The sequence below is a fragment of the Oryzias melastigma genome, linkage group LG17, assembly GCF_002922805.2.
Source record: "Oryzias melastigma strain HK-1 linkage group LG17, ASM292280v2, whole genome shotgun sequence".
Classification (NCBI taxonomy): Eukaryota; Metazoa; Chordata; class Actinopteri; order Beloniformes; family Adrianichthyidae; genus Oryzias; species Oryzias melastigma.
The window spans coordinates 1,357,981-1,371,933 of NC_050528.1; the positions used below are offsets into that span (position 1 = coordinate 1,357,981).

General features: G+C 42.3%; 1 protein-coding gene and 1 long non-coding RNA gene across 3 annotated transcripts in view; one reads left to right on the forward strand and one right to left on the reverse strand.

The window, feature by feature from the left end:
• Positions 1–20: 20 nt before the first annotated feature.
• Positions 21–13,953, reverse strand: part of si:ch211-106h4.9 (rab effector MyRIP) — a 25,349-nt gene continuing 11,416 nt past the window's right edge. The window contains exons 5-17 of one of the 2 annotated variants that reach the window (XM_024274182.2): positions 9,535–9,615; positions 7,830–7,927; positions 7,337–7,417; positions 7,093–7,230; positions 6,660–6,795; positions 5,985–6,251; positions 5,654–5,895; positions 4,176–5,483; positions 3,365–3,541; positions 2,781–2,942; positions 2,265–2,363; positions 2,126–2,186; positions 21–171 (exon numbers count right to left, since the gene is read on the reverse strand). In XM_024274182.2, the coding sequence (XP_024129950.1) occupies positions 155–171; positions 2,126–2,186; positions 2,265–2,363; positions 2,781–2,942; positions 3,365–3,541; positions 4,176–5,483; positions 5,654–5,895; positions 5,985–6,251; positions 6,660–6,795; positions 7,093–7,230; positions 7,337–7,417; positions 7,830–7,927; positions 9,535–9,615 (2,867 nt within the window). In that variant the 3' untranslated portion in view covers positions 21–154. Of the gene's footprint in view, positions 172–1,997; positions 2,187–2,264; positions 2,364–2,780; positions 2,943–3,364; positions 3,542–4,175; positions 5,484–5,653; positions 5,896–5,984; positions 6,252–6,659; positions 6,796–7,092; positions 7,231–7,336; positions 7,418–7,829; positions 7,928–9,534; positions 9,616–13,953 lie in introns of those variants that run through there. The other variant, XM_024274181.2, reaches the window with a different exon arrangement.
• Positions 6,165–6,772, forward strand: LOC118599958. The gene is made up of 3 exons (XR_004949508.1): positions 6,165–6,281; positions 6,358–6,465; positions 6,652–6,772. It is a non-coding gene; the product is annotated as an uncharacterized LOC118599958 (long non-coding RNA).

The following is a 13,953-nucleotide window of genomic DNA, read 5'->3' on the forward strand; positions in this document are numbered from 1 at the left end:
AATAAAAAATATTCAAAGCAGTTATTTGATCCATGTTTTATCACATAAATCAACTGTCAGTCGTTACAGGAAACAAAGTTTTGAGGCGGACGGTGTCGGGAGGCTCCAGGTGATGACGAGTTCAGGTAACGTCGTACATCAGAGCGCCGCTGCTTCAGAGTTTCTTGTTTTCTACAAAAGAATAAAAAAATACAACATTGTGTCGTCAGATTTGAAATACAGTGAGGAAACAAAGTATTCAGTCAGCCACCAACTGTGGAACTATAAAAGTTGAGAGAGGTCTGTATATCATCGTAGATACACCTCAACCATGAGAGACAAAATCAGACAAAACAATCCAGAAAATCACATCGTTTGATTTTTAAAGAATTTATTTAGAAATTATGGTAGAAAATAAGTATTTGGTCACCTACAAACCAGCCAGATTTCTGTCGAATCTTCGGTACCTTTCTTCTGTGACAACCCCCCCCCCCTCTTTTCCACCCGGTCCAACAAGAAAGAAAGAAAAAAAAGATATAAGCATAATCAATATAAATAAAGTTTAGCATAAAATCAGGGGTTTTTACTCAATAAATCCCTGTTGTGACAGTAAAATCTGTCTAGAGGCTCTCAGCTCGTATCTGTTTGGTCAGCTGTTGGACAGGACAAGTTAAAAAAAAACAAAAGTGAATCTTTGGAGGGAGTTTAAAGTCTGTGTTGCCCAGAGACAGCCCCAAAACATCACTGCTTTAGAGGAGATCTGATGGAGGAATGGACCAAAACATCTCTGCTCTAGAGGAGATCTGTGTGGAGGAATGGACCAAAACATCTCTGCTCTAGAGGAGATCTGATGGAGGAATGGACCAAAACATCACTGCTCTAGAGGAGATCTGATGGAGGAATGGACCAAAACATCACTGATCTAGAGGAGGTCTGATGGAGGAATGGACCAAAACATCACTGATCTAGAGAAGATCTGTATGGAGGAATGGACCAAAACATCACTGCTCTAGAGAAGATCTGTATGGAGGAATGGACCAAAACATCACTGCTCTAGAGGAGATCTGATGGAGGAATGGACCAAAACATCACTGCTCTAGAGGAGATCTACAGGAGGAATGGACCTAAACATCACTGCTCTAGAGGAGATCTGATGGAAGAATGGACCAAAACATCTCTGCTCTAGAGGAGATCTGATGGAGGAATGGACCAAAACATCACTGCTGTAGAGGAGATCTACAGGAGGAATGGACCAAAACATCACTGCTCTAGAGGAGATCCGCATGTGTTAATGGACCAAAATACCAGCAACGGTTTGTGAAAACGTTTTGACTGCTGTCATTGCCAACAAAGGGTTTATATCAATGTATTGAGATGAACTTTGTTATTGACCAAATACTTATTTTCTATTATCATTTATAAAAACATTCTTTAAAAGTAAGACAATGTTATTTTTTGATTTTTTTTCTCATTTTGTCTCTCATTGTTCAGATATACCTATTTTGAAAATCACAGACCTCTCTCATCTTTTCAAGTGGGAGAACTTGCACAACTGTTGGCTGACTGAATACTTCTCACTTTACTTTCTCAGCATCAGTGAAGACTCTCATCCAACCAGGTTGGTTCCATGGTTGACCTTTCCTCATGGACTCATTTCTCAAACCAACCTGAGCAGGAACTAAAGACAATATGACGGATGAGTACTGGGACCACCATAGAAGAAGAATGAACAAATACATGAAAAGAAAGTCCTAAAACTGAGTAAGAAGTCAAAACTAGAAGCTTTTAATGCTTCTAAAAATCACAAGGAAAAGTTCAGATTTTAAATCAGATGTTACAAATATATTTTAAAATGTTTAATCAAAGACAGTCGAACATTTTTCTTTTATGCTAGACAATTCCGAGGAATGGAACATCTCAGCTCCAGAATGTCACAGAATCTGCTTTACTGCTCTGTAAACGTACAGCTTTACTTCCATTAAATTAAACCTTTTTGAAAAAATTCAGACTTTTCCTGGTAAAACTTTTATTGTCATATATTTATTCTTTTGTCTCTGTTATGGTGAACCTAATACTCCGCCGTAGACCTCCTTTCCTCTTGAATGAGTCTGAGGTCATGAAGAACTGCTGGGACAGTGAACTCCACCTCGCACAGGTGTTGCAGGTAACCGTCGCCTCAGCTGTCTGGAGGAGTCCAGCGTCACGGCCTGCAGTGAGAGGCAGGAAAGCCTCGTTTGGATCAGAACTTTCGGTTACCAGCTGAGCTTTGATGATCAGGAACTTACTGGGTCACAGGCAGACCTGGTCCTCGAGAGGCCGGACCGAGGGTCCACATTCAGGCCTGCGCTCTTCAGAGCAGCGATTCTGGTGGAGATGTCGCAGATCTGGGACATGAAAAAAGCACAACCTGAGGATGGCTGTGATGTGAGGGTTAGGACTGGAGCTGGACCAGGACTCGGACCAGGACGTGGTCTGAGATTCTGTCTGGGACTCGGACCGGGACTTGGACAATGACTTGGATCGGGATTTAGTCTGAGACTCGGTCCAGGACTCAGATAAGGACTCTGTCTGGGACTCGGATCGGGACTCGGACCAGGATTCCGACCAAGTCCTGGTCCAGTACTCGGACCAGGACTTGGTCAAGGATTTGGATTGGAACTCAGTCCAGGCCTAAGACCAGGACTCAATCTAGAATTTGGACAAGGATTCATCAGGGACCCAGACCAGGATTTGGTCCGGACTCGGTCAGGGACTCGGACCAGGACTCGGTCTAGGACTTGGACCAGGTTTAAGCAGCTCACCTGCAGCTCAGAATGTTGGACTTTTGCAGCCGCCGCCGCCACCCGCTCCTCCAGGAAGGAGAGCTCCATGTCGGGGGTGGAGCTGCTGATGCCTCGGGCGCACTCCTCCAGCTCACCAAGCTCCGCCTCCAGGCTGTAGGCCGCACTGGCCGCCACATACACCTGCGGTCAATAGAAAACCAGAACTAAGCTACTTTGAAAACGAGCAGAAGATCAAAGTTCTGCTGTCATAACTTTGAATAAATACTAAATAAACTTTGTTAATGAAGTTTACATTCAGACTGCTGCTGCTTCCTCAGACCTTAGATCTTCCTCAGACCTTAGATCTTCCTCAGACCCTAGATCTTCCTCAGACCTCAGATCTTCCTCAGACCTTAGATCTTCCTCAGACCTCAGATCTTCCTCAGACCTTAGATCTTCCTCAGACTTAGATCTTCCTCAGACCTTAGATCTTGCTCAGACCTTAGATCTTCCTCAGACTTTCCTCAGCAGATTCCAAACTTTCTGCTTCCAGCTGATGGTTTCTTACTGTTACTGTTTCATCCATGAAAGCGTCACGCCGACACAGCTCGGCTCAAACTCACGCTCTCCTCCAGCTGGCAGAACTGTTGGTCCAGTTTTTTGGGGTCGGCGTTCGGGGGCAGCGAGGGGGCGGGGTTTCGGCCGTCTCCTCCCTCTGCTCTCTGCAGCAGCTCCTCAGTGGCGTTCAGCACCTTCAGCACTTCGGTGGTGATGCTGCGCAGAGACGCCGCCGAGTACGTCTGCGGCGCACAGAAGAGCCTCAACATTCAAACTTTGTAAATATACGTTCAGGTTGATACTTAAAAGACGAAAGAAAACGTCAAACGTCAGTAAAGTGTTTCAGGAATTATGATTAACGCTAAAAAACATAAAAAAAATGTCTTAGCAAGTGGAGATGAAGATTTAAGGAGAGATTTGTTTGTACAAAACGGAATCCTTATAAATTAAAAACAAAGACAAATATTTCCATTAAAAAGTCTTTGTTTACTCTCTATCAAGAACATTATTTATTATTATTATTATTATTTATTTTTTTCATTAACAACAATAAATTACTTACTAATCTTGTCTTTGGTGAAAATGAAAAGAAACAGAAAGAAGAAATCGTATAATTTGAGTCAGGGCCTCTGTCCGGGACTCGGTTCAGGACCGGTTCAGGATTTGGACCGAATCCTGGACCAAGTCCCAGAATGAGTCCTGGTCCCAGTCCTGGGCCGAGTCCACAGAGATGTTACTGTGTCCAAGAGTTTGCTACATGAGAAGATCAGAATCCAGGAAGAGTTAGAAGAACTTTGTCTGAAGGGACGTTTTAACCGTCAGTCTCTGACCTCATGGACTGAGGTGGACAGCAGCGAGTCTCAAAGCTCGACTCACCTCCTGAATCTCCTCTGGAGACAGAAAACACTTTGCTTCTTCCCTGGATGCTCTGTCCTGTTTGTCCTCCATCCTCTCAGAGTCTGCAGCTTCTCCTGGAGTCGGAGATGATTCCAGATCTTCCATCATGATCGGGTTTCCTTCCAGCTTCTCTCCCTGCCAGACGTCTGGAGTCTCTGCCGGGTTCTGGACTACAGAACCTGACGGAGCTGCTTCCTGTTTCTCTCCAGCTTCCTCCGACGTTGCTCTAAAACCTTCAGTGACTTTCACATCTTCCTCCTTCAGTCCGTTATCTTGGTCTCCATCTGCTCCTCTGCCGTCCTGCATGGTTTCCACCCGCATGTCCTCCAGAGTCATCATCAACATGCTGCTGATGATTCTGTCAAACTCCAGGTCCTCTTCATCACTCTCAGCTGCACTCATCCACCTTTTCGGACCCGCCTCCTTCTCTGTTTCCATCCGGACTTCTGATTCTTCTCCAGAGGGGAAGTTTCCCTCAAACGTCTCCTCACCGCCTCCGTCTTCATCCCTTATATCAAACATTTTCATGTCTATGCTCCCTGTTAACCCTGCGCCTCCCCACAGCTCCTCCGTCTCCTCGCTCCTCCCGGCTCCTCCTTCGTTCTCCCCGGCTCTGTCCAGCTCATCTTCTGTGGAGGAGAACTGCGAGGCGCTGACCAAACTGGCCAAATCCCGCAGACGGTCTCTCTCCGGCTGCGTCCACAGCGCCCCCTCGTCCGTCTCCTCTTCGTCGACTCCTGCTCGGTCCAGCTCGTCCTCGGTGGAGGAGAACTGAGCGGCGTTGATTTGATTCACCAATCTGCAGACTTTCATGGAGAGACGCTCCTCTTCAGTGCCGCTCCGGTCCAGCTCGTCTTCGGTGGAGGAGAACCGCGTCGCTCCGACTCCTTTTTCCAGCCGACACAGTCTGAAGGTGACCTCCTCAGGTCTTTTCTCCTCTTCCTCCATGTCCACATCAATGGATCTGCTCCACTCTTCATCGCTTTGCTCCTCTCTGTCCAACTCCTCCTCAGTGGAGGAGAAATACGAGAGACTGGAGCGCGCGACAAGTCTGTACAGTCTGCCTGTCATCTCCTCTTCATCACTCTCCTCACCAAACCTCTCCTCCTCTTCATCACTCTGCTCTCTGCCTTCTCTCCTCCCGTCCACTCGTCTGTCTTCATCGCTCTTTTCAGGAAGCTCATCTCCTCCTCCTCTTCCTGAGACGCTGTCCTCCAGATCAGAAGCTCCGCCGGGTGTGAGGAGGTCAGAGGTCACAGCGTCTGAGCTGCTTTCATGACTGACGTTCTGTGAATGTCAGAGTTTAGAAATCAGGAAACAGATTCATGTTCGAACCTCTGAAATTTCGAATCATCACGAAACGATTTCAAAGAAACAGTTTCAGACTTCAGGAAAGTCAAACTATCACACAGAAACGCTGATAGAAAAATAACATTCAGAACGTGATTTTTTTTTACCTCTAAAGGAGAAAAAGCTGAAGCTCTGTTTTCACTCCTCTGAGACTGAATGACTTCTCCTTCGTCCTCCTCTCCTGGCTCCTTCCTCTCCTCTTCGTCCTCCTCTCCTGCTCCTGTCAGGTTGAAGTTCACGTCGATGATGCTGGTCCTGCGGGACGACGAGGGTTTCCTGAGCTCTGCAGGAACCTTCTTCTTCAGGAGAGCCTGCAGAGGTTTCCCAAACTTCCAGTTCCCCTCAGAGTCTGGAAGAAGAAGCAGATTGTTCTTCAGCGTTTAGAAACGACCAAACAGCTCAGAAATACTAAAATAGAAGAGAAATGTATGATGTCACCGTTGCGGCTCGCTGGCGGGGACATTTGGTCGCCGCAGAGATGCAGGTTAGAGCCTGTCATCTTCCTGTGGATCTCCTGAAGGACGGCCCCCCAGTCCGGTTCTGGTTTGGTTTCGTTGTCGGAGTCCAGTACTTCGTATGCAGACTTCACTCCGGACTCCTTCTCCAGGGCGCTGAAGACCAGGCTCCTCCTCTTGGCCAGGAGGCCGGGGCGGGACATCTGCGCAGTCTGCAGGGCCAGCCAGTTCCCGTCCGGACTCTTCAGTACTGGGGACACCCCCGCCCCCCACAGAGAAGGTAAACACACACAGGAGCAGCCATGGACCCACAAACACACACAGTTACCCAGCTTAACAGCTCTTATCATCTCCAGACACTTCTACTCTGCAGACGGTCTGAAAGGAACCAAACGACTGAAAGGAGACTTCTGCTCCTCCGTCTGCAGCGAAGAAACCTGAACTCCAGACGTGATGCAGCTCAGGTTATTGTTCTTTTATTTACATAAACGTATTTACACATAAGTATCAAAATATGGAAATCAAAAGTGTGGAAATGGATACATAGAGTTAAAAATCATAACAGGCTGAATTTGAAAGTTGTTCCTCGTTTTCTTATTACCCATTTTCCACCTGGCAGATTCTTCCTTGTTTTTGTCCCGGTCATTTAGGATCTCACCTGCGTTGTCGAGTCGGTCGACGCTCTTCCATCCAGTCAAGGGAGACCCGGCGCCCTCCTTCTGCAGGGCGGGGGAAGACTCCTGGATCAGGGCGGCTTGGTCCTCGTCCAACAGGGAGAAAGCCGAGTGTGATCTCTGACAAAATGACAGAAACTCAGAAACTCTACAACAAAAATATTAGAAACTCTACAACAGAAAATCAGGAACTCTATGATGGAAACCTGGAAACTGAGAAACTCAGAAACCCCGACGGAAACTAAGAAACTACAATAAAAAAATCAGAAACTCTACAACACAAACTGAGAAACTCTATGACGGAAACTGTAGAAACTTCATGATGGAACTGTAGAAACTTCTCTTTTTTCTCTTGAGATCAGACTTGAAGCTCCAACAAAACTCAGTGAATCCAGATTTCTATTCAGCTGTTTTTACCCAGAGGTTTGGTTGCTGCCTCAGAGAGCTGGAGTCCTGATCAGACGGTTGATGCTGGAGGTCCATGTTAGGGTTGAAGGACCAGTCCTGGTCGAACTGAGCCTTCATCTCTGCCAACGTTTTCCTTCTGCTAATAATCTAAAACACGTAGATCAGGATCAGCAGCTTTACTTCTGAGCGAAGCGGCAAACAGTTTGTTTGTCTCCACTGCTCAGAATCCCACAGCTGAACATTAACATTTGACCTTTTCAACGATAGTCTTGGCCAGCTCCTGGACGAGCTCTGCTCTGTGTTCATGCAGATACAGAATCTCCTTCTGCTTCTCCTGGAAAACACACAGAAAAATTGTTATTCTGTTAAAATTCTGTTTACTTTTTTCCAACACATTTTATAGCAGGGCTGTCAAACTCATTGTGGTTCCACATTCAACCTGTCTGATCTCAAGTGGGCCGGACCAGTCACAGAACAAAATAACCTCTGGTCAACTTGTGGTCTGTAACTTTGTTTTTCTCAGTTGGAAAAATGACTCAAACAACCCAGAAACCTAATCACTAATTATTACTTTGTTATAATTATTTCTTGATCTCTTGTGCTGGTCTTGCATTTCCTTTGGTTCCTCTAGTGGCTGAATCGCAATCATTTCTTTCATTCTGTTTGACACCCCTGTGTTAAAGGATTTGAAAATGCTGCATTTCCTTTGAACAAACAGAAACCTTCAGGTTGGCGAGAGTGAATACCTGGGTGGAGGTGTCAGCTTCAGCCTTGGAGATGGCTTCCTCTATGGCCTCCTGCGCCACCCGCGTGGCCACGCTGAGCATCTCCGCCATGGTGTGCTCTGAACGCAAACAGGATTCACCAGTTACTGTGTTCCGTCAGAACTTTCCTCGCCCCATTTCTGTAGGACCTTCCTCCCAAAGTTATCCGCAGATTTTTGCACTCAGGTGTGCAGATTTACAATGCTCAAAGACATTAGGACTCACCGAAGAAAGACCAAAAAATTCAGAAATTGCTGTTCAACAAAAATACAACAATGTTCTATAAATACTGATGTTAATTTCTAAGAGTTTTTACACATTTTGAGTCTTTGGTGCTTCGTAAATCGGCCTGTCCTCTATAGAGTATCTGTATCTGTTCTAGATCAGATGTGGACTGTAGGTCCTTTAGATCCTTTAGATCCTTCAGGTCCTTCAGATCCGTCAGATCCGTCAGATCCTTTAGATCCTTCAGGTCCTTCAGATCCGTCAGATCCTTTAGATCCTTTAGATCCTTCAGGTCCTTCAGATCCGTCAGATCCTTTAGATCCTTCAGGTCCTTCAGATCCGTCAGATCCTTTAGATCCTTTAGATCCTTCAGGTCCTTTAGATCCTTTAGATCCTTCAGGTCCTTCAGATCCTTTAGATCCTTCAGGTCCTTCAGATCCGTCAGATCCGTCAGATCCGTCAGATCCTTCAGGTTCTTCAGATCCGTCAGATCCTTTAGATCCTTCAGGTCCTTCAGATCCGTCAGATCCTTTTGATCCTTCAGGTCCTTCAGATCCTTTAGATCCTTCAGGTCCTTCAGATCCTTTAGATCCTTCAGATCCTTTAGATCCTTTAGATCCTTTAGGTCCTCAGATCCGTCATGTTTTTATGTTCTGCATTCTCGTTTCTCTCACAAAGGTCGTGTTTCCTTCGTGGGATCACACCTACCTGTCGCTTATAGTCAATTGTCGATGTACAACCATTGTCTGTATCTGAGAACTGGACAGGGTGAGAATGAAAGTTGTTTAGCTAAATAATGAAAAACTATCATATGATGTGACAATATATTTTATATATTAATAAAAAAAAATCTGATGAAATGATTTTGTCCTAAAGTAAACACTGATATTCCACTGTTTAGGTTTTTGATTATTTCTGTTTTTTTAGCAAAATTATCAATAAATCTGCAATAAATGAAAGAGGAAAAACATTCCATACATTTTCATCTAAAGGTTTGTGCTTGAAAAACTTTAAAGACTCCTTAAATTGCCCTTGAAGGATCCACTGAGTAACCACTAGGGGGAGCCGTTTGGTCTCCAGATCTGTTCCTGTTTGACCCTGGAAACCTTTTTCTGGAGGTGCCACTGATCCTTTCAAGGAAATGACGAACTTTATTTAGTCTGCATGTGAAACAATCAGCATGTGGACCCACAGTAAAATCTGTCCTGGGGGGCCGAGCCAGTTTCCTCTTGTTTACAGTCTTTGTGCTCGGATAAGCTGATAATCTGCTCCATTGAGAAAACCATCAGACCTTTGGATCAAATATTTCCAAAAGCCTCTGAAACTTGTGGTTTTATTGCCCCAGGAATGCACGCTCTGAACTAAATGTCTGTGTTTACGCTGATGACGGAAGCCGCTTCTGCTGCAGCGCTCACATCTCGGGTTTGAACAACAGGACGGTCAAAACCACGACGGCCGGTACCTTCCGTTTGTCTGTAGAACGTCGAGTCGCTCCCGCAGACGCTGCCCTCATTGCAGACGCTGTCGTCGCAGGCGCTGCCGTCTGTAGACGGTTAAACACGCACAAGAGGAGACAGGTAAAGGTCAGGTGTAAAACTGGCCCCTCCCACATCATCAAAAAAGACAAAATATTGTGAAAAAAGTTTGATATTTTAGACCAAACAGTTAAAGAATTTACACTTTTTATGCTGTCATGTTGAGACAGTTTAAACCTTTATTTCTCATTTTGTCATTTTTCAATAACAATAATACATTTTATTTAAGGCTCTCAAGGTCTCTTCACAATAAAAACAGGAAAATGACAATAGAAGAAGCAAGATAAAAACAAGATACAAAACATTGGTAAGGTGATATTAATATGTTTTTTTTATAGAGAAGTTTTTAGCTGAGATTTGAAGGTGAATATAGAGTCTAAGATCAGAATCTAAATGACTAATGATGGAAATCTAAAATATGACATTCCAACCAAAATAAAATGTTTTCAGTACAAATGTCCGTTAAATCCGTCTCTCTGCATGACTTCCTGTATTTTCCTGCTACCACTTTTCTTCCTCTCAGTTTTCTCTTCAGGTCACCTGTGTGTCTGGTACAGGTTTGACCGTTTTTCACCCACATCCACCCGTCAGGGCGGTTGGGACTTAGACTCTACCAATGACCTTTTCTGGCTTTTTGTTCATTTGAATCAAATTCAAATCAATCTTTATTCATACTGTATTTTTCATACAATGTGACACAAAGTTCTGTACAATACGAACATGCATTTTTAACCTTGTGGTCAAAACTCTCAGAGCTGCAGTTTTATTTCTCAGATTTCAATCTGGATTTAGAAAATAATTCTCTACTTCAACTCATGAAATTCACAAATAACTTCTTCATGAATTTTGATAACAACTTCTGCCCTGGTGATAGTTTCCTGGACCTTAGAAAGGCGTTTGATCTAGACCTGCTTCTAGACAAAGTGTTTGTTGTCCCTCTTGTGATTCAACTCTAACCTTCATCATTGTGTGTCATATGGGGCAGTCTTCATTGCAATAAACAAAGGAGTTCTGCAGGGCTCTTCACTTGGGCCTTTGTTATGTTCTATATTTATTAACGACCTACCAAACTGCTGTTCCAAATGTAATATTCATCTGTATGCCGATGACACCATAATATACTGTTCCAAACCTAGTATTTCTGACATCAGCTTTACTTTACAGCAAGAATTCAATTCTGTACAAGAATTAATGTCATCTAACAAGTTAATTTTGAATAAATCAAAATCAAACTTTTACAGAAACAAACCATGAATGCTGACAGAAGAATACTTAATTCTTATTTTTTAGATTCCTTTCCACTTAAGAACACTGAGACATTTAAATATCTCGGTGTTTGGCTAGAAACCGATTTATCCTTTAAAACGCATAAACAATCTATTACAAATAAAATAAACTACAGTCTTAAATCATTGTACCAATCTATGGACCGCTTTAACCTCCCTGTCAGAAAAATAATCATTTCTCAGCTGTTGCTTCCTAAATATCTGGACATTATTTATTTTAATTCTACCACAACTGACTTACACTCTTTAGATGTCATTTACAAAAGTCTCTGTCGTTCGTTCCCCTATATGACTGACACACCACTGTACATTGTACCAACAGTTGGGTTGGTTTTCACCATGGGTTAGAAGAAAGTATCATTATTTACTGTTCATTTTCAAATCCATTCATTTTAATTTTCCTCCATATTTAAAGCAGTTTCTAGTCCCATTCAACTCACAACACAACCTCTGTCACACTGATCAGATTTGTTTTCCTGTACCCAGATTCAAAATAAAACCAGGAAAAGTTGCCTTCTGTTTTTGAGCCCCCAGTGAATGGAATCACCTTCCATCTTCAGGATGTTCTTACACATCTGTTCTATTATTTAAGAGAGTTCTTCAGCACAGTTACAAGATATTTGCACTTGTTTTCACCACATAAACCTCTTTTGTCCTTTAATTTTAAGATTTTGTTTGGTTTTGTCTTTCTCAAACATAGATGTTCTGTGCTTTGAATTTTTTTGTAAATGCATTATGATGAGGATGAAAAGTTATGTCTTTGTTTATTCCTTCAACTCCTTTTTACAGGCTCCCAAATGTAAAAATCTAAAGAAAAATTATGCTAAAACGTAAAATGTCCCCTGGTGGTGACTTATGTTAAGACACAAGAGACAGGTCCTCACCAGTGACCAAGAACAAGAAAAGTTTAAGATTTAAAAATTGTGAAAAGTTAGTGAGCATGTGTGTGTTTGAGTGCCAAAAAATCTAAAAAGAAAAGGTGGGACAAAAATATGTCTACATTTCACGAAAAATGTGAAGTCCCCACGTGTAACCTTCCAGTCAGGAGTCCCCACGTTTCAGGAAAACGTGTGTGTGTGTGGATTTATGTGAGACATTCTTCATTTGTATCTTGAGTGCATTATTGTTTGTCAATTACACAATACTCTGTCTTCATTTCAGTTATCTGTCTAAAGAGTTTCCACTCGAAAACAAGATCTCAAGGGACTGATCCTCCCTGATCCTCCCTGATCCTCCCATTGTTTAGTAAAGTTAAAGAAATATAGAAACAAATTCAACAAGTTATTCAATCATTTATGAGGGTCCTAACTGGTACAACTGTCAAATTAAAGTGTTTTGTTCCAACATTTAAAATAAAGACTGTAGCAGAAAAGTGTGGAAAGAGATTGCAGTCATTTTGTAGACCCCCCCCCCACTACCAAAACAATACAGGCGTTTGTGCTGATATAAGAGCATTAGAGCAGCTCATGTGCAGCATTACAGACTGACCTGAGCTGTGAGCAGCTGAGTGCACCGAGTCACTGCTGGTCATTTTAAGGGGGAAAGACGTACAGACCAAAACAAAGTGAGAGCCACTTTGTGTACAAAGATAAATATTTAATCACAACCGTGATGCCATTCAATTTTTAAATGTAGTTTTAAACAATTTTTGAATAATGAATGAATGAATCAAGCAATTAGGTCATAATACGTGAAATTACATATCACATATTGAATCAAAAGCGAATAATAAAAGTATTGTGTTTTTTCATATAACAAGTTTAGCTTATTTTACTGATGGCAGCATAAAAGTTTATTTCAAAATAAAATATAATCAGATCTATGAAACTAAATTTGGGCCAAAATGTTCCAATATAATATTCAATTTTTTTAGGTTTCAAAATTCAAAATGTCAATTTCAAAACTTTTTTTCAGTTTCAAATCTTATTTTTTCCTTTCAACTCTTTTTTTTCTTTTTGATTTAGAAATTTTCAGATTCGAAAACTAAAAAAAACAAAATAAAAGAGTTGAAAGTGGAAAAAAGTTTTGAAATGCAAATTTTCCGTTTTGAAACCTAAAAAAGACCACTTGGAGCTGAAAATAATTCATTTTAGTTTAGCAAAAAGTTTCGAACATTTTACATTTTATTGGCCAAACACCACCATTTTTTCAATTTGTTTTATTTGGGTTCCACATAATATTGGCCACAATTTAGCTCCATACAATCCTCCTGTTGCAGCAGATTTACTTAAACCAAGAATGAGAAAAATATAAAAGATGACATTTTCTGTTATTGTGACTTTGGTCACTTTTTTCAAGAACATTGGTGTAAATTCCATTTTTTAATACATATAACTGCAACTAAACTCTTTGAAGAACGCTGTTTCTTAACAGCAACTAAGCATTGTTGTGCAGCAGCAGATAAGAATATGGACTTTACATTTATTCTAACAGATGAAAGATTTTCCTCAGCTATCTGTCATTTAATATCTAAACATAAATGTCACTAAAATAAATAAACATAAATAAACCCCGGGTTTATTTAGGCCAGGACACTCTTGAAAAGAGATTTGTAATCTCAATGAGTTTCTCCTGGTTAAATAAAGGTGAAATAAATAAAAAAACCTGATGCTGGTCCGATGCTGGTTGTGGGAGCGCCATTGGCAGACCCTCACATCGTCATGCGGCGTGGCTCAGACTAGACTCAGACTAGACTCAGACTAGACTCAGCTCAGACTAGACTCAGACTAGACTCAGACTAGACTCAGACTAGGCTCAGACTAGACTCAGACTAGACTCAGACTAGACTCAGACTAGACTCAGACTAGACTCAGACTAGACTCAGCTCAGACTAGACTCAGACTAGACTCAGACTAGACTCAGGACGGTTGACAGCACAGGTCAAGTTTGAGTTTCTTGCCGTGTTTGTGAGTCGACATTCAGGGAGGGCTGAGCTGAGGTCAAAGGTCACAGCTCCTCTGGGGAGGGACGGGTGTTCATTTTGTGTTCATGTCCTGTTTTCTTTGTGTGAATTTGTTTTTAAACGTTGTGTTTTTTGTGTGTTTAATATGTATTTTATTT